Consider the following 20,049-nt stretch of genomic DNA (forward strand, 5'->3'; position numbering starts at 1 on the left):
GAATTACCCATTCATTTTTTGCTTCACGGACATGAACACAGCTTCATTTTGACACAAGCTTTGCCGGCTACATGTAACTTGGCGTATATGGGACAATATTGCATTCCTCACTATATTTTAAAGTACTAACAGACCTGCTTATAACAATACAACACGATCTTAAATAGGAATCACCGTCAAAGATAAACGCAGCTTTATATTTATTCAATTACGCGCTCAATGGCATATAAGAGGTTCTAGAGAAAAGCGGGGACAATGTCAAAAAACTATAGGCAGAGCATATTTACCTGCATACATAACTTTGATGAAATGATAATACAATAACTTGAATTGACTCAATACTCTTAAAATACATCACCTGTGAGATTTTTGGCCCCTTTAGAGACTAACTTTTATTAGGTTGCGTGAAAGAAACGTGTCTTTGAAATTCTTTAAATATTGTCAGAAGAGGAAGTATCATGAAACATAGATCTTAGTGTTTACGTATCAACGTCATGCGATTATGAAATTGCAGTATCGTAGATGAAAAACTATCCACAAAAAGACACGCTGACATCGCCTCCATTACCTGGTTATTACATGGAGCTCTTAATGACATGATTGTTTATGAGCAATGTGTCGTTTAGTAAAGTGGGGTTAGCGCACAATTGTGGACGATTCAGCGAGCCAATGCAAGAAATATGATAGGTGTAACACTTATAGACAAGAAGAGAGCAGAGTGGAGCGAGGAAATAAATGTTCATTATTAAGATCAGAATCAATAACACGACAAAATGAGCATGAGAGGAGCATGCAGCGTGAGGTCAGGCACTCGAAAATTAGTTGGACAAATGACATTACCAGTAGTCTACAGGAATAACGTGGCCTCAGCAAACACGGCGTCGGATCAATTGGTCAAAACGAGAGTACAGAAGACGCACTTGTCCTCCTGGGGTTAGTGAAGTCAGCCTCGTGATAGCGAAGATGACAATAATTATGACGAATATGAAAGTGAGAGACGTTGTACAATTTAATGCTCACCATGTGGTGTTGCGATGCCGTAACCCTTAGAGTCTAGAAGACCCCCGATCTGCTTGAGCTGGCACCGTCTTCGTACCACGTACTCAATGCTCGTAGAATCCATGAGGAAGGCGTAGCCACCGCGTTCCACACGCTCAATGCCCTCGGCAATGGAAGACACTAGCTCTTCTTTCATAGCGTGCCACATCATCTCGTACGTCTCGTGCCTCCACTCCTGCGAATCAGTGATTCCGATATACTAAGCGAAAATTGTTTATTTAAGTTATGCATGAGCAGAGTGCGATTGCTTTCAGACTTTTTCAAATAAAGTGGGAAAGTCTCAAAGCGCCCCACAAGAGAAGTTTTGCTTTGAAGGGGGAGCTTGTTTCGTTGTGCTTGTTTTTGTGAATGCCGATATGTTTACTAATCTCAATATTGTGGCAAGTAGAGAATACACAAACAAGGAAGTGACACTCACGACAATGATTAGCAGTGAAAGAAAACACAAGAAGAGTGTGTCTTTTTGTGGCGCTAGCTCTTAGGGACATCAGGTTTTTCGAAGAGCACAACGGAATTGGTCCCCAGCCAAGTCGAAGTTGTTCATCCGGCTCGAATGTCGCGCTCGAATTCCATTAAGCAAAACAATTATAAAATGAGCCAATGGTTGAAGCTAAGGACTGTACAAAATACGGATGATATCGGAGAATAGGATTCGATTGAGTAAGAGCCCGCTAGCTGCAAGAATATTTATTGAAAATTGATTTATTTTGTTACTTGAAAGTGCAAGACTTTTCTTGTAGTGTAGCCTTACCTCAACGACACGCTTTTCTCCATGTGGCCTCTGAGATACCCGTCTACAGCGCTACAAGACGCTGGCAGAGTTGATATCGAAGGCAACGCAGAAAGAAGTGCAGCTGGTTGCCCGCTTATATGGGTACCATCAGGGGAGGCCCCACAAACCCGAATGAGCTAGCTTACTCGAAGGCGCGAGGTCTCGCTTTCCGCGACCTCGGAGAACTCCCCTGCCGGGCCGCAGTTGTGGAGACGAGATCAACCGTCCACTTATAATAAATTATCTAGCACTTTCATCTCGGCAGGGGAGACTTCCCTCTTCTTAACAATAGGGTAAATCGAGCACAGCCATTGACTCTCGGGCTACTGCAGATGGTTTTGTATCTCAGCTCGGCTTTATTGCACAAAATTTATCCCGACATTTATCCCAATAGCTCAGACAGGTACTGCGATTAATTCACTGGCCTAGACCACATGCTCTGGCATCGCTTGTCGTTGTGGGGCACGAACTAATCGAATGAAGAAAAGTGGTTGTCCACTAAAAGGAGCTCCAATGTCGGTGATTACTGTGGGCTGTACAGAGGGCCCACGATGTGGCGGTCAGGCTTGCTTGACTGTCCCAACATGGAAGCGGCCCAGCAGCACGTTGGGTCGTGCACCTCAAGACTTCAAATAAACTTTCGCATTCATGCATCCATTCATCAGCTAGCAGAAAGTCCTCAAACAATTAGACGGGCTGAGGATGATGGTGATGGTCTCATATCTATCACGTTCACCCACAAAGATAATTTAGCCTATAACTGGGTGGTAAAATGTTGAAAGTAATGGAATTGGAAACTTAAATCAATCTGAAAAGTTTGTTTAGAGATAAAACTTCGAATAAATAAAAATGCTTACTGAACAAGCAGGCAGATCATCTCTGTTTTCTGATAGAAATAACAACGTTGATTGAAAGAGCCGAGCGTTGATTTATGGGTGTCACGAAGATGACACATACTAACTAGAGAACAGTTTTCTTTTATTACTTGAAGGGGTGGCGTCACCAAATATCGAGGCTATTCCAAGCAAATTGTGGGTTTTTCTGTGTGCAAAGACTCTACACACAAAGAGTGGGACACAAAAAACACGTACAATATATTTCAATTCACTTCTAAAAGTGTAGCTGAATGCTCACTCCCACGATCTAGGCAAAACGCTCGCGCAGCAACACTGACAATTCATATGGCTGTGTTCTAATTATTAGACAGCACGTAGACAGTTTACGCAGACTGCTTAGAAGACAGCATGGAGCCCATACTATCCGAGAATCGGAACACGTCTAGACGGCTTTTACGCGATGATACGCCACTTCACATCTAGAAGAGAAACCCTAGATAAACAAACGTAACAGTTGTATTTTTTGGCTTATTTCGTGCGTGAATTAAAAAAAATTAAACGTTACTCACATTGAGCGTCTGGAGAAGCGTCAGCTTGTGTGCAGACGACCATTCCGGCGAGATTTCTTCTTTCTGAGCATATCTGAGTGACTCGCTGAGCCGCCATCTTGTTTAGACAGCAAATTAGCCTACATCGTATTTGCCTACGATGCGGTCTTCTCAGACCTGCCTATTTTGCTGGTTACGTGAAAATTGAAATGGGACTGCACTACCACGCGATGATATACTAATATGACGACGTGTATGAGCCGGTCTGAGAAGAGGGAATTGAAGTGTGGACTTAGGAAGATCTCTCTCTTTCTCGGCAACTTTGTCCCATGCGGCCTCTCCATCCAGCCTTCTATTGAACAAACCACCGTACCTCTACTTCAAACGTAACACTAACAATTAACCCACAAAGCAAGCACTATTTTTCAGGTCCTTTCGGTTTGTGTAAAGTTGATCATTCCAGGTGTTTTTTGCAGTGGTGAGTTTCAAGCACCTGATACGTACTTATGTCTCGTTGTTAACGTTCAGCAACACATGTTTCTAAGCCTTCGTTTAAAACCAGTGTCTGGGCAGAATTTGGCTTTATCAAAATGGTTACCTCACAAATATATCAGCATAAAAACTTCTCTACTTTGGTAATTTCTCTAGGACTACGTTACCAGGTGATTTTGTCTGCCTATTCCCGAACGTACGTAGTGCTCACGTTTTTCTGTTTTTTGAACACATCATTCGTTTTATAGGACGTACTTGGTGCCATGAAAGGCCATCACCGAAACAGATATCCACTTTGATATAAAATGTGGCTCAGCTTCAAAGGGTTTGATCGCAGTTGTGGTGGCTTCATTTTCGATGGACTCAAAAACGCTTGCGGCTCGTGTGCCTAATGTTGGGTGCACGTTAAAGAATTTCATGTGGTCAAAATTTTCATAGCCTTATACCGCGGCGCCACTGATAATCGTATTGTGGTTTCGGGACGTAACCCCAATAAAATACTGAATTCAGTTTACGAAGAATCATAACTTCACTAACAGCACGACCATTGGATGATTATTGCTATTAAGATAACGATGCTGTTCAATAGAAAATATATTATTTTAACAAGACCACTCGCTTTATTTTTGGTGCATAGTGCCTTTATAAGCAATACTGGACGCATTTATCAGCAGCCATTTATAATACTTGTCGCTTATAGACAGTGCCATACCTTGAACAAGGCGTGAGTCGATCCTGAGTGAACGCATCCGTAGCGCACGGCTGACTGCTTCGCCAAGTCTTCGACACTCTCGATGGGTGACAGGAGCCTCTCTTTAGTTAGGAAAGCTGCCAGGTTAGCCGTGTAAGAGGAAACCAGCACGAAGGAGAATATCCACCAAGTTGCAGCAATGATGCGTGCTGAAGCTGCCCTGCACAATATGCTGTGTTATGTGAAATTCTCTTTAACAATGGACGGTGCCCAAGCAAGCCACAGAGTGGAAATTTGTTGACACAGTGCCGTTTTATAGAAAGTGTGCTACCCTATATGTTTTTTATATGGTATATAGATGCATGATATCCGATTTGTGACCGAAACAAGTAATAACAAAGGAAGGTATGCAAAATGAGCCAAACGTAAGTAATGCGAATACTGCCAACTATACTTAAAGTTGCGTTAAAGAAGCATGTAAAGAATAGGCAACCAACAGTCGGGATATGCACGAAAAATCGTTACTCTTTAAATAACGGAAACACCAAATAAGTACTTTTCTGAAATTTTTGTAAAAAAATTCACCAGGCCACAACAAACTACTGCGAAACATCATAATTGTAAAAGTATGTTCCTCTGTTTCTCTTTGAATATTTATGTTGGGGTAACGCCACCGTTAAGTACTTTATTGTTGTCTATCATGGGGCAGCGTCACCTCGTTAAAAGTACTTCGGACGCGTGACATTGATTATTTCAACTGAGATGGCCAAAGTCTAAGGTTTGTCACAAAAATTACCAGTTCTTACAAGCGGGACTGGAGGACGTCTTTCCGAGCGAGAACAATTCACTAAGGCTATTAGCCACATATCTCCTCAATCTGTCAGCCGAGTTTCGATCTCCGCGCAACGTAACATTACTTTTCGTAGGCTTAAGGTGAACCACACAACTTCGTGATTAATCATTCTGGAAAGCTATACGCACTTTAAAAATATTGGTGTTATTATATTATTCAGCGTAGTCATATCTCGAGCAACAGAATGAAGCAATCCCTTAAGCGCTAACTTTTGTCTTTTGAACAATCTCCTTTATCAGCATAAGGTCGGAAACCCGACATTTGCTTAGTTGAAGTTTTAACTTTATTATGCAAAAACAGAAAAGGTAGCTAACGAGAATTGCAATATATAATTTAAAATATATCTATGCAATGAAGCAGTTGATGAAAGAAAGACACTTTTCAACTTACCTAGGAAATATACCACATCCCTGCCTCATGATGGCGCTAACTATAAACCAAAAACTGTTAGGGAGAGTGAAGTCACTTTGCACCGTTTGCAGAGTACTATTTTTCTGGCTGTCAGAATATAACGGCTCTCGTTGTAGGTCGGAGGAACCGACTGCTTCCTGACCCTTGATGATGTCGAGCCTGGCACGGCCACTGTTCGTTTCAGGGTACCAATCTACATTACTGCGCGATAAACTGTTTCCACAGCAGCAGCATCCAAAACGTCGTGATACGGCACTATTTCCGCGACACACTGCGCTCTCAGCCCGAGCCACGCAGCACAGAATTACACTCACTGCGACGCCCGCTCCAGCGACACAAAGCCACACATCCCCCGACAGCGGAGACAGGAAGAATAGGAGGAAAGGCTTCTGGTCGGTCTTCTTGTAGAGTATGCTGACCCCAAACGTCATAAAAGGCATAGTGAAGTCGACAGATTGCTCGCGCTCTGAGGTGATGGTCAGGTCACCGATCGCCAGGTCTGTCTCCTGCAGCGAAGACGTAGGAATCGTCGAGCAGTTGAGCTGGTTAAAATAAAGAGTATTTGCTAGAGATGAGGTGGGTTATAGGTACGCTTGTATACTGAAAAACGTATGGCGCTACAATTGACTTCAAGAAATTATCAGATAATTTTGGTGGTTCACACATTCAAATAAAAGCTGTAAAGAGAATGGTGCGGAATATTTGCAAAGGAAGAGTAGCCAGTCATTACCCTTAGATAATTCTGGTTGAAATGTCTCAATGTCTTCACTAAGCTTAGCTAAACAGTCTAAATCAAGCCATCTGAGGCTTACAAACCTCACTTTTAATCAACGAGATGGTGTCATTTCACTTATTACCCACTTGTCCTCGGTAATATAATCCCTAATCATACGGTCAAATAGAACAAAGCTTTAGAACACGGCATTCTGTTCACAGCGAAATGAACATGACAGCACGCGTTTAATTTATTCCTACAAAATGAAAGTGGTTAGCACTTCGGTGTCTATAGTTCAAAATTGATAACTTGATTCCTAGTAGTAATATCAACTGTTAAGCACTGCGGCTGCTTGACCCTTAGCCCGAGTTAGACAACTGGGTACGGTCTTTTCCATTATGCTGGCGTGTAAATGCAGTGAACAAAGAGCGAGGGCGAACACGTCTGATGCATGCCACATCAGCCATACTGAGCTTTTACGCATATGACACAAGTGGGTGAAAGCTGTCTATGTATGTGAACCAAATCTACGGTATGGCAATGTTTTTTCACAGAGACACGCGTTAGTCTAAGCTGGTTGCTATTGTTTTATAAGTTATTGTTGGTATTAAGCGGCAGAAGGTAGACAATAGTTCCATGTTTAAAATACCATTTAGTCTGAAGACACGAAAGCTTTTAAAGCAGAAGGTAGTTCGTAACGGTTGTATCTTATGAACCGGAACGCCACCAAACTTTTTGAAGTACTGCGTGGACTGCTTATGCGGCATGCGGAGTGTTATATTCACAATCTGCACAAGCAAGTAGGACAGTTGTCCTAAAGATCTGGCTACTGTTACACTCATTTGTAGGAGTACGCAGTGAATTTTCTCAATCAAAGCTTACCATGTCCACAAGCTCGCGCATTATGCCGTTCCACCTGCCCTGTGAGTCACGAGATCCGTAGGCGCCATCTCTCACGAGCTTCAGCCGGTAGCGAAAGCCCAGCGTTGCGGATATTTCACGGAGCAAATCCACGCAGTAACCCTCGAAGCGGTCGTTTCCCTCGAGCTTTCGCGCGGATTTCTTGAGCATGACGTATGGTGCATTCTGCAGTGAGCATCATGTAAGACATACGCCAGAGCTTCATTCTAAAGTTTGGACGATGTCGCTAGTATGTATTCTGCTTCAGGAAACTTTAAGATTGTATCTATGAATTTTTACGTTACCGTGCTACCGGAAGACAGGAATGCATGTTTCTGCAAAGTTTCAGCTCCCCCTGCGTAAACTTTTATGTGCGTACGTAAACATATACCTTTTAGCTTGTGCAAACCGCTAAATGGTGATGAAAATTGCATTGAAACTATACTTGATTTTGTTTAAATTGAATCATAACTAAGGCAAAATAGTAATAGATGTTCTTATTGTTTTAGCGTATACTATTATATAAACACATTGGATTACCGGACGATGGTGTTGGCACCTCGTGATGACATGGACACGTTTGTTAGCGTTCAGTATTTATTTATTTATTGTATACCTGCATCGCCCCACCGGGCATTACAGCAGGGGGCTTACATTAAAAATATACAAAGTAAACGCACTCAAAAAGCATGGTAAAATACATCGTTGTCGAAACTGTCAGGAAGGAAAAATTAGTGGAAAAGGAACTCTTTCGCCATTGTCCCGCTACAAAGCATTTAATCAAGAAGTGAAATGCATGACATTTTGACAACAAGAAGTTTGTGCTCTCCTGGTTTTGCTTGACCGCCTCAGATTGCGCCACCTATCCTTCTTTAGGTCTCTTACGTTTACGTTTGCGGCATTCCAGCTCCTCCAGCTTCAGTAAGCTGGGTGAAACAAGCAGATCACCAATCGCACTCGCATTTGTGGCTTGAGTCTTCGCAACGCCAAAACCGTGCTTGGACTCGCTCGTTGGATTCCGTGCCAACTGGTTGTGACCCCGCAATCTCCAACGACGGCGCAGCTATGGCCGACCGGCTCGCTCTCCGCCACGGAGGAAAGCCCTCCGCCATATCCTGACGCTGTGAAGCTCTCGCTGACTCCTCGGACTCTTGCGACCGTGTCCATCTTTTCTATTTCTTACCTCTGCAAGTGGGTATATCTGTACCTGTCCTTATCTCTTTTACTCTCCCTTTTAATCTTCCTTAGCCTTTTTAATCCCTCCTTGCCCCCATCCCTCGTGAGCCACTGCAGTGTTTCAGGTGTCGCACTGTGATGCAGTCAGTTACGGGGCTTACTTTTTTTTATTTTCTTTTTGATCTTTTAAAAATCATCTACGAACCGTGCATAGCCTCGAACGAAGGTGAATTTGCGAGAGGGGGCCGGAAACGTAAGACCCTTCGAGAGAGTAGTACACGGTTCGTAAAAGTTCCACGTTTCGTTCAAGCTCATGCATGCGCAGATTAATTCTGGTGTCTGATAACGCGGTAACCTAAAGATTATACGTACAAGCTAAAAGCCCTTCATAACTGCAATCAAACGATGCTTCCTTTGATAACACGCAGTCACCATTGCGTAAAAATAATAATAGACGTATTTAGCATGTACTGTATCCCGGTCTACGCATAGGGGCATTGGAATATCGTGTTACTGACCGATGGTGCCAAAATCTTGCAACACTTGTGAAACCATAGTCACAGACACATTTTTTTTCTCTTGAATACGGAGGTCACTCATTCTTAACTACGCTGCTGGAGCGCGTTTCTACAAGAACAATTTGGTACTTGCCTGGTTCTTGTCTTCCGCGCTATAGGTGGCACAACCTATCCGCTCTTTAAGGAGCTTATGCCACTCACGTTTACGGCTTCTATTTTCTAGGTCACACAAATTAATAATATTTGTTGGAGTTTAACGTAATAAATATGATTAACGCCGTTGTGGAGGGCTGTGGTAACTTCAACCTCTTGGGGTTCCTTAACATGCACGTAAATCACATCACATCCTTTTCAAGCATTTTCACCTCCACCGATAATGTGACCGCCGCTGCCGGGATTCGATATTGCGGCCTGCGGGTCAGCAGCCAAGTGCCTTAGCCATTGGATCATCCAAGTGAATAGGTCACTCATATTTGGTGATTTAGGTCAAACAGCGTGTTCGTAAATGGCGCTCGGACATCGGCTTCGATTGATTCGGTGGCTTGAGTCTGCGGATAGTGGATATAGAAAGTAGCCGTGAACGAAGGCGAATTCGGGATCTATGTATGGTTGTGGACTTGAAACATACCTGGAGAGTAGTTGGTGTTCATTGAAAGCAGGTATAGGTTTTATAAACGCATGCGCAAGCGCTGATTCAATGGGGTATCCAGTAAAACGTTGACGTAAAAAATTGTACCTATACGCTCAGAGCCCCTATTACTGTTTAGCATACTCCATAATTTCGTCTTCAAATAATCTAGAATGTGACCGTTAATGATCTTGAAGAGCAAAATATATAGGGCAGCAAACCAGATGTTAGATTTGCAATAATCTTACCATCTTTCTCCCTATTTATCTCTTTTTGTCTCTAGAAGCCTATTATCGCTTTTCATGTAATACATTTTGCTGGCTTTTGACAGTATCTAACATGCATGCAGATACACATTTTCTCCAATCAGCTGAAATCTCTCATTCCCTACTCTTGTTTTGGCAATATTATTTCCTCAGATTTTCATACTTGCATCTTTCAGCTAATTTACCCTTTCACATCCAACAAGACAAAAGTATATGTATATTACCGTGATCCTATGAAATGCAGCTTTACCAGTCCGGCCGCCTACTTAACACAAGACTTTGTCGGGCGCCGCAACTTCCACCATATTCTAAGATTGAACAATGGTCTCACCAATATCGTCGTTATCCTCAAAGTCTTGTTCTTCAATACGCTGAGTATTTCGTCTTCAAATAACTTTTCTGCTCGAGTAATGTTTAGCCCTGATGACGTACTCCACGTTCCAACCTGAGAATAAACATGCAAGCATGAACAGTACGAAGATTAGGCAAGAAATGCCATTGCAAAAATACAATTTTTCGCAGTATGCCTAGGGTGGCACTTTAAGTTAAATTAAGTTTGTTCGCATGATACGAAAACGTAAAAGAAGATACTTTGAGCACGCTTAGCGTTCGCCTTCTGAAGTAGGACTGGTTGGCGCATTGTGTCCTTCAGTTTGTCATGATCAAGCATGCCATAGGCAAGGAGTGTTTATGCACGTGACATTGGCCATTATAGCTATTATAGCATGCGTTACAACTACTATAGCATGCCTACTGCAAAAGAAGTTGCGAAATGCCCACTACGCCATACATATTCGATTCGAAAATTGGCGAAGTACCCGCCCGCAAGATGCCACGCTCATCTGCGAAGCACCCCACTTTGTAATGAGGGGGCAGCTGACTCTTTGCGCAATTCACACGTTTTGGCACCTGGTGCAATGGTAAGATTGTGCAACGTAATGATTCTTTCTTCTAGACGGCTTCTTGGTAGTTTATATTATTATAACGCTTTATTAAGCAGCGTAAAAGGCGGAAGTGGCTCTCTGGTAGAACACCGACTAGCCGCAAGAAGTACAAGTTCGTCTCTCACTTAGACGAAATTTTTTAAAATACTTTCATTCTCATGTATGTCGAATTTCATCTCTAGACCACTTCACTGTTTACCAAGAATGCCACTGCCAACACCGATGCCGAAACTTTAGCCAAACCAATCGTTTATGGTATCACATTATAATTATATTACTGTGAAAAAAATTCGGTGAGCTATAAAAGCATCACATGTTAACGAAGGAACACAAGTGTGCTGTGCTACAGTTGCACAGCAAGAAAATATGTTACTTAACTGAGAAAACACCATTTGTTACCTACTAAATTCAATCACTACGTTAAAATCACAGCCTTATATGTACTGCATGACAACACAATGCAATACTTACTTCAAGGCAACGCATTATTCGTTCATTCACCATTCATGCTGAAGTTATACTTCACAAGGTTCATAATGTGGAATGATAAACAAGTGGCATAAACCTAACTAAGGCGCCAGGAAAATCTGCTGACAACGGCTAAATAAAGTTCCCTCCTCAATAATAATAAGAGTTGTGACATAAGTTGTGCAGTCTTTGTTGTCACATGTTACATGTATCTCACACCCCGTCCTACGATTAACCACAGTGGCGTCTGAGTGGCATGACAATGCTTGGTAGGTGACAAGTGAACAATTGTTTACTGATGTAAGCTCCTGTGGAACCTGTTCATTGTCTCGCAATTTAAGTCCTCGAGAGACGCGTATAAAATTGTTAACCTCCAAAACATAGTTCACCCATCTAAAAGGAGGCATGACTGCATGTAATTTTAACTATCCGTGGCGTCCCTCCCTATAGAAAATCAAGCGCACATGTTGTCCAACACTATGGTGAAAAAAATACATATTTTCATGGTAATATTGTCTGTGAACATGTAAACTAAATGTCACTTGCAAACCACGTCGATGATAAAAACTAAGTATTCAATGTTGAATTCCAATGGCAGAGTTAGGTCACGGTTTTCTGCTCTAAGCGGAGCAATCACATTCCAATGGCGGACCGGGAGTGTGCGTTGTGTGTTCAAATGGCAGATTGAGAGCAACCGCAGATCAGGGATCACTCTTTGGAGCATGATTTCTTGCTCCGCCAAAACTGGTGGATTTGGCCGGAAGTTCACGTGACTTATTCTGTGCGCCTGCCTTTCATCCAATCAACACTGAATGTCCTTAAAACGCTTCGCACTCCCTCACGCCCTGACATGCTCATCTGCTTGATTTCCGCTCACAAACTGCTTCAGTCGAGATGCGTGCGTTTCAATCGCAGATTCGTGAGATACCCGGCTTGAATCTGCGCGCTCTCTTTGCTGTCTGCGCCAGCATTTGTGTCTGCTATTAGAATACGACATCACTTACCGAAGTCAGTCCCGTACGCTTGAGTTTTGCCACGTACAAAGACACGTTTCTCCGTTGGCCCGAAGAATCCAGCCAAAGTGGTCCACTCAAGCCCGAGAAACGTATCTGCCAGAAACAAGATTAAGCGAAATGAAATTTCAAACAGCTTTCAAGCAGTTCCTCACTGGGAACAAGGACCACCGGGTAATTTATGAGAGGAGAGGCAAGGAAGTCGCAACTTTGCCCACTATGGACGCCAATTAAGACCGTCAATAAAGGTATATTCGCCTTGTCTAAAATGGTTAACGTTTATCTGAGTTCAGGAATTTCGAATGCAAAACAATAATTGAAGTTGTGCTTTGCTTGGCTGACAGAAGCTTGCTATCATTTACCAAAACGTACTAAGCTCGCAGTGTCCTCCAGCGAACATTTTCACAGAAAACATTTCCACGCTTGTCACTTTTCAAAGCCGGTCGGCTAGTTGCAAAACGCACTTACCCAAGGTCTCTTTTTAAATAAATTCAACGCTTAAATTGTGAGATCGGGCTGCTTCCTTCAGTAAATAATGTGATATTGCAAGGGCAAAACAAAGACGAGTGTTTCTCATTGAGTGTCTCTCTTTGTTTATTCTTCCCAGATAGATAAATTTTCATAACCTCTTTTCATAAACAATGCTTAAGGCAAGAGTGCACACAAAACTTCTGCTCATCTGTAGGGTGTTGAAAAACACGTGTCTTGGATAAGATGACTTGCGTGCTTGAACGTCGTCGTCGCCGCGAGCACGAAGCCGCCTTATCGATGTCTTCTTGATTTTTTTATGTAGAATAACGTAAACTGATCATTTCGCCTAATTGCCTTCACATCTACAAAAAATATTCGTGTCCCTGAAAACATCCTCGATATTCTCCTAAATTCCAATAAAAAACCACTATCTTGTGAAAAGTAAGTATGAACCCCCAATACAGATGTACTTTGAACAAACGTGAAAAGCACACTGCGTTGATGACAAAATAGCAGCACGCCTTGTTCGAGATAAACACCTCCCCAATTTCCGCATAAATACGTAGCGCCGGTAATTGGTTGTGCTTGTTCGCGACTGGTGCACAGCTAAAAGCTCCTCATTAGTCAGCTTCTGCTGAATATAATTACATCGTCTGTGGCTCTGTTTATCCAGCGTTTTAAACGCTTTCACAGTGGAGAGCCTTGTGAGGTGCCTTATCAAAACCAAACCATGACCAGGTATTATCCAGAACAGCCCTTCAGGCAGTGACTTCTCTGGTGCCCAATTGTTTGACTAAGTATAGTGGACCATGTGTATTCTTAGTGTTCTTATTGTAAAAAGCTTGCCTAGTGCGCTTACAGCCTCATATACTTTTCCTGTTCGTTATCACTAGAAGTGGAAGATAACTTTACAAACGTTGATCGCTGCTCCCGTTATTCGTCGTTCTAGCATATTTTGCTTCCACTTCTATAATGCAGCTGCTAGCTACGTTTCTAAATAAACTTAATTATTATCTAGTGGCCTGCACAGTGAAACGCTGTGACGGCTCTTTTATTTCACTGACAGAGAAAAGCTCCGGTGTCAGATACAAAAAGAAGGGCAAATCCCACGCACAGAAGGAATTGATGATATGCCAAGTACGAATGAGATATGTTGATATGTCACTTCAAAATCAGCAAAACATCACGAGGTTGGGGTAAATGATGCCTTACATGACTTCCGTGTCATGATTATCATATTTGGATGTGTCGTTTGCCTTCATCATCAATTCACGTCACTTGATACCCAATTTAGTATATGAGAGCTAGCTAAACGACCGCGAGCACATTATGAGCGTGGCCTGTTGTCATGATCTTACATGACACGCATGTCAGGATTATCATGTTTGTACCAGTAATATATTTCGTCATCCATTGGCGTCACGTAATCCCAAATTTGCTGTATGTGGAGCTAGCAAAACGGCAGCGAGCGCATCGTGAAGGGCTCAATATACTTTAATGTAGCGTTGACGCGCGCGCACGCTGGGCACAGCGACGCTACGGCCGCAAAACTCGAGCACTCTATAGTCTGACGCCAGGCGTGACCAGCGTCCATCGGCACGGCCCGACGGCAGCCGGCTCTGAATTTCGCACTGATGCGTTACCCAGAAAACACTGCGTCTCTGTCTTTTCGTGACGGAGGGGCGCCGGACGCCCTGAAACGCGCATGCATCAAGGCAACGCAGCGCGGCGTGCGCCTGCGAGTATAAGGCAGGCCCGGTGCCTGGTGTTGCAAAGCCGGCATGACGCAACGAAATAAACACCAGCGAGCATGTGCACCACTTTACGTCGAAATGTATTGGCGCCTTGACTGTGGCATGTAGTCATGTTCTCACACGACACGCATCTCATGATTATAATTTTTGCACTAGTCACATACCTTCGTCATCCATTGGCGTCACGTAATACCAAATTTGGCATATGTGAAGCTGGTGAAATGGCCGCGAGCGCATTATCAATGTGGCATGTGGTCATGTTTTGACATGACACGCATGTCATGATTATCAAGTTTTGATGTGTCATTTACCTTTGTTGTCCGTTCGCGTCGCGTAATACCGAATTTGGTACATGTGAAGCTAACGAAACGGCCGCGAGCGCATCATGAGCGTAGCATGCAGTCATGTTGTTACATGCCACGCTTCTCCTGTTTATCATGTTTGGATGAGTATCATACGTTCGTCATTCATTCACGTCCCGTAATATCAAATTTAGTATCTAAGTGAAGCTAGTGAAAGGGCTGCCAGCGCACCATGAGCGTGGCATGTAGCCATGTTGTAGATGACACGCATCTCATGATTATCGTATTTGCACCCGTCACATACCTTCATATCATTTATTGACGTACTAAAATACCAAATTTGGTATATGTGACGCTAGCGAAACGGCCATGAGCGCATCATGAGCGTGGCATGAATTCATGTTGTTACATAACACACATATCATGATTTTCACGCTAGGGTATGTCGCTTGTGATCGTCATGGAATCATGTCATACCATACCAGTTTTGCAACGTGCCATGTAAACGAAACACTGGAAGAGCTGCAGAACCATGACATGTAACTCATGACATTCATGACATACATGTCATCATTTTCATGTTATCACTAGTCAAATATAATCTTCTTACAGTCATGTTTTGTCAAGCCATGTTTGGTATTGATACCATTATCGAAACGGCCTGGAGAGCTAAACGTTGTAGGCGGCTAGATAGATAGAATGATAGATAGATAGATAGATAGATAGATAGATAGATAGATAGATAGATAGATAGATAGATAGATAGATAGATAGATAGATAGATAGATAGATAGATAGATAGATAGATAGATAGATAGATAGATAGATAGATAGATAGATAGATAGATAGATAGATAGATAGATAGATAGATAGATAGATAGATAGATAGATAGATAGATAGATAGATAGATAGATAGATAGATAGATAGATAGATAGATACGCTCAAAGTCACCAAAATTTGCCAAGAAATGCTTCGCATTTATAAAAAGTCGCGCACACATCCTGTGCACACCCAAGAAGTGACCGGCAAGGCATCGACACGTCGTAGGAGCCGGCAATTATCCCAAAAATGAGAGAGCGATACCATTTAGCAAGCCGCACGATCGACATCTCTGTCTCCCGAAATTGTGTGTTCAGCCGAAAAGTCGTCATGGACCACCAACTCGCAGAGTAACTCTAAGCCTGGTGGCTCAAGTAGTGGAAGTAACGTCACCTCCCGCGGAACCTTCAGAAAACCACGAGCGAACTCACCAAACTGACATTGATCACCTGTTGTGGGTGATGACTGAATGCTATTTTTATTTGTGCTGCCCACATCTATCCCTTGCACTTCCTGTTGCCTGTATTGTTGCAATGCTTGCTTTTCCACTTTACGACTGCTATGCTTCTGTCGTTTCTGATGCACGCAAACTATCTAGTATCCCATATGTTACTGTCATTCATGATAAAACTGTCACGCGCCAATAATTGGGCTCTCTGATAAGCTTGCTATGCCCTGTTATAGTACTTCTATCATATGTGTTTAGTTGCATGTTGCATGTGCTATTCCTGGTGTTACGGCCATTGCTTAATGTGTCTGTTATATAAGTTATATAAGGGCGCGTGGGTAAATCGCAGCGTAAGTTCCTCACGTATCATTACGCTGATTCATCTACTAGCACTTCTTACAGAAGATGCCGTGGCTTCTCTTGAGCCATTGTTTTTGTGGCAAAAACGATTGCTCTTTTGCCATCATAAGCCCAGCCACATAAGCCCTTTGCGTTACCACACCTTTGCGTTGCCACACCACGATACCAATGAGCATGTTCTCTACATATGAGCAGGGCCACTAAGTACAGCGAGTACTAATTACCACGGCCACATCTATAGAAGAATGAGTTGCTGCAAAAGCTAGAGAAAAATATTACATATACCACAGCTACTACATGTACTACATGCCTTAACAGATATTTCTGCCGAGCATTTCTAGTCTTCTTAAAATCTACACTGTTACAACAAAAGTAGTTGATATACAAGAGCATCAGTAGAAATTAAGGAACAGCATGATTAAACTCCCCCCCCGCTTCTTTACTAGCAGCCATCAGGCCTGTGTGGAAATAACACCAGTGCTAAGCCCAGCGATAGCCTTACATTTGTGATAGAAAATTTACCATTGACTCGTCAAAAGAAATGAAATCAAAGACTGCCTGCTTTCGTTATTTTTTGACGACTGCATCTTACAAGGCGGAAACGAGAAAAATGTTTGCTTTTCGTAGCAAGCAGTACTTGGAGAACGTAACGGATAACGAGCCCTGCAGTAAGTAATCTTGTTACATGCAATGATTGAAGGTACCGTAAAAGATGTGGCTGACAAGAGGATGACTTAGCGAGGTTTAATGTGCAAAGGTGTGTAAGTTGGTACTACTCATAGTGTAGAACATCACGAATGACAAGGGGCCATTCCTAGTCTTCCTCGCGGTAATAGGTGACTCAATGGTTTCAGTTGCAGCAACAACACAGAATGCCATGCCAGCACTCAGAAGTACACCTTGCTATCAAATCGGCATATGAAGTGTCGCGAGGGATTATCAAGGTCAATGTACACGAACGAGCACTACTCACTTAGTTTATTTACGCTCGGGATGTTGGCGTACCCGCGTCCAATTTCGCGTACAGTCTGCGCGATATCCTGTAATACTTCCTAACAAGGTTCGCTACCAAATATATTCTATCATGTCCGGGCGTGGTGTAGTGGGTGGCGTACTCGGTTCAAATATATTCTATCAGTTTCACTACTCATACTTAAAGTAAACGCCTCATTTGTGAAGATGTAGACTTTGTTATCAGAATCACTAAATCTTAGTTATTTTCTGTTTTTTCGAAACCACGAAATTAAAGATCTTTGTCTACCTTTCAAACAATGCTCGGTGCCAGACATTTCCTATTAGTTTGACTAATAGACCCTCATTTGTGAAGAAATAGACCTTGCTACCAAAATAAAAAAACTTTAGTAATCTTTGGTTTCTTCGAACCCCCAAATAAAACATATCCTCCTTCCATTTCTTGTTTCTCTCTCATACGTCAATAGCGCTCTAGTGTGACGGAACTTCGAACATGTCCACAGCCGGCAAATTTACCACTGTGGACAAGAAAATTGCACATTAAGACACCTGCTTCTGATATTGAGCTATTAGGTCTATTTGACATATTTGATTTACGATAATTTGTGGTTCTGGCGCTATACACACAAAATTATGACCGTGGTTTCAAGAGCTTATTCATCGAACAGCGTCAAACCATTTGATAGAGCAGGGGCGAATTGTTTCCTTCTATTAGCACCTAAATATGGAACAGATGTTTTTCAACAAACCTTGAAATATATCATCGGCACCAAAAATGATCTTATCTACAATTATAGCTGGTGAATTAACGGGCCTACACAGTGCAATTTCAAAGAAGCCAGGTTAGTCTTACTACTAGTAAGATCACTATGTAAAAATTTAGTTTGTGTGACAATACATGTCATATGGCCAATGATCTGGTGGTGCTACTATATATGGCTTGGAGTCAAAGTCCGAGACAATGTTTTGTATTCTGCACTGAATACACATCATACTTAACAAATAGGAGCAATCTAGCTGCTGTATTGTACGCGGGTTTCTATGAAGAGCCATTTCGCCTCCACATTCCGCTTGTGTTAGCTCTATATTGCAACAATTACATGGCACATTTCAATGCTACCTTGGCAAGATTGAAAACTTCAGGGAAGTTATTGAGAAGGTTTGATGACGCAACTTCACGACGCATTGTTACGTTCAAAATCACTATTAGACTTCATACTTAAAACAAACCTCTTTTTGTGCGTGTTGCACCCACGGTAACCATCGTATAAAAATTATGCTTGGAATCCTTAAGGACCCCAAGAAAAAGTTTTTATCCATATAACAAGTGTCGCAATTAATCGTATTGAAGAAATTTAAGATATTCAACTTACCTTTCTCAAGGCTTCCTTAAGCATGTTCGACTGAGTCAGGTTCCTTTCCGCAGAGCTTGCACGGCAGCTGAATTGTGGTGGTGCCTCCAATGCACGTGCCTTGGCTAGGCTCTGGATGGCTCGCACCAAAACGACCAGAGCATCTTGAGTGAGAGCCGTGTCTGTCTGGACGCAAACACCAGGACTTTTTGTGATAGTTCATTTGCAACGTTATGAGTAACGCTGATTCAAAGTGCTCATTTTGAAGCTTCTTACGCGCCTGACTTGGCCAACCATGTTTCGAAATTTGAAGAAAATTTTTTACTGTAAATTTTTGTGAAGAGATATTTTGATAACAAAATTATTATTAAAATGTATTGCAGTCGTCTATTGTCATTTCATTCAGTGGAAGGATAAAAAGAATTCGCAGCACATTGGCAACAACATAAAAAGCCAGATAATTATTTATGATAACGACCAATTTCTGCGTGAGGAGGCAACTATAAAGAATGATTCAATTGTGACTGAGCCCCGCCGCGGTGGTCTAGTGGCTAAGGTACTCGGCTGCTGATCCGCAGGTCGCGGGATCGAATTCCGGCTGCAGTGGCTGCATTTCCGATGGAGGCGGAAATGTTGTAGGCCCGTGTGCTCAGATTTGGGTGCACGCTAAAGAACTTCAGGTGGTCGAAATTTGCGGAGCCCTCCACTACGGCGTCTGTCACAATCATATGGTGGTTTTGGGACGTGAAACCCCACATATTATACAATCATTGTGACTGAGACCTACACGCAGGGCATATACCACATGTTTCTTATGCTCAATACTTTGCATGTTGCAATGGTTCCCCATCCTCTTCCCAATATGTGGGGTAGCATACCAGTTGCTCTAAGCTTGTTTACCTCCGTGCCTTTCATTCTTAATTACTCGGTTTGTCTTCACTGAAAGCGGGTAAAAAATCCTATCGGCACAGGTACGTCATGAGCCCGAGTACACTTGCTGAAACAAGATGACGTGAAGCTGTTTGGCTGAAAGCAGATTGCCTGAAAATGATTGTGATTCATTCTAAAAAGCAGAGGCGATGGCTGTACATCAATACGTTGGAAATGCGCTGAGTCTTGCGTCCTGCGTGTTTCTCTACCCAGTGTTCTCGTCCCCGCTTTGGTACTTTGTCACCCCGAGTTTCAAGCAACGACGACAGTTTTACATTTTACACCACATACCTAATATAATTTTGCAAAATATTGTATTGTTGGGTCCGTTGGCGGAGGATCTTACGT

At 42.6% G+C, this 20,049-nt stretch overlaps 2 protein-coding genes across 6 annotated transcripts in view; one reads left to right on the forward strand and one right to left on the reverse strand.

Moving 5' to 3' along the window:
• Positions 1–20,049, forward strand: part of LOC119185467 (uncharacterized) — a 631,054-nt gene that overhangs the window by 290,794 nt on the left and 320,211 nt on the right. The gene's annotated exons all lie outside the window — the stretch shown is intronic.
• Positions 1–20,049, reverse strand: part of LOC142784695 (glutamate receptor ionotropic, kainate 2-like) — a 118,919-nt gene that overhangs the window by 19,304 nt on the left and 79,566 nt on the right. The window contains exons 7-13 of the mRNA XM_075883178.1: positions 18,793–18,957; positions 12,282–12,386; positions 10,197–10,310; positions 7,260–7,463; positions 5,642–6,168; positions 4,420–4,618; positions 1,021–1,234 (exon numbers count right to left, since the gene is read on the reverse strand). Of these exons, the coding sequence (XP_075739293.1) occupies positions 1,021–1,234; positions 4,420–4,618; positions 5,642–6,168; positions 7,260–7,463; positions 10,197–10,310; positions 12,282–12,386; positions 18,793–18,957 (1,528 nt within the window). The remainder of the gene's footprint in view (positions 1–1,020; positions 1,235–4,419; positions 4,619–5,641; positions 6,169–7,259; positions 7,464–10,196; positions 10,311–12,281; positions 12,387–18,792; positions 18,958–20,049) is intronic.

The sequence above is a fragment of the Rhipicephalus microplus genome, unplaced genomic scaffold (genome assembly GCF_043290135.1).
Source record: "Rhipicephalus microplus isolate Deutch F79 unplaced genomic scaffold, USDA_Rmic scaffold_15, whole genome shotgun sequence".
Taxonomy (NCBI): domain Eukaryota; kingdom Metazoa; phylum Arthropoda; class Arachnida; order Ixodida; family Ixodidae; genus Rhipicephalus; species Rhipicephalus microplus.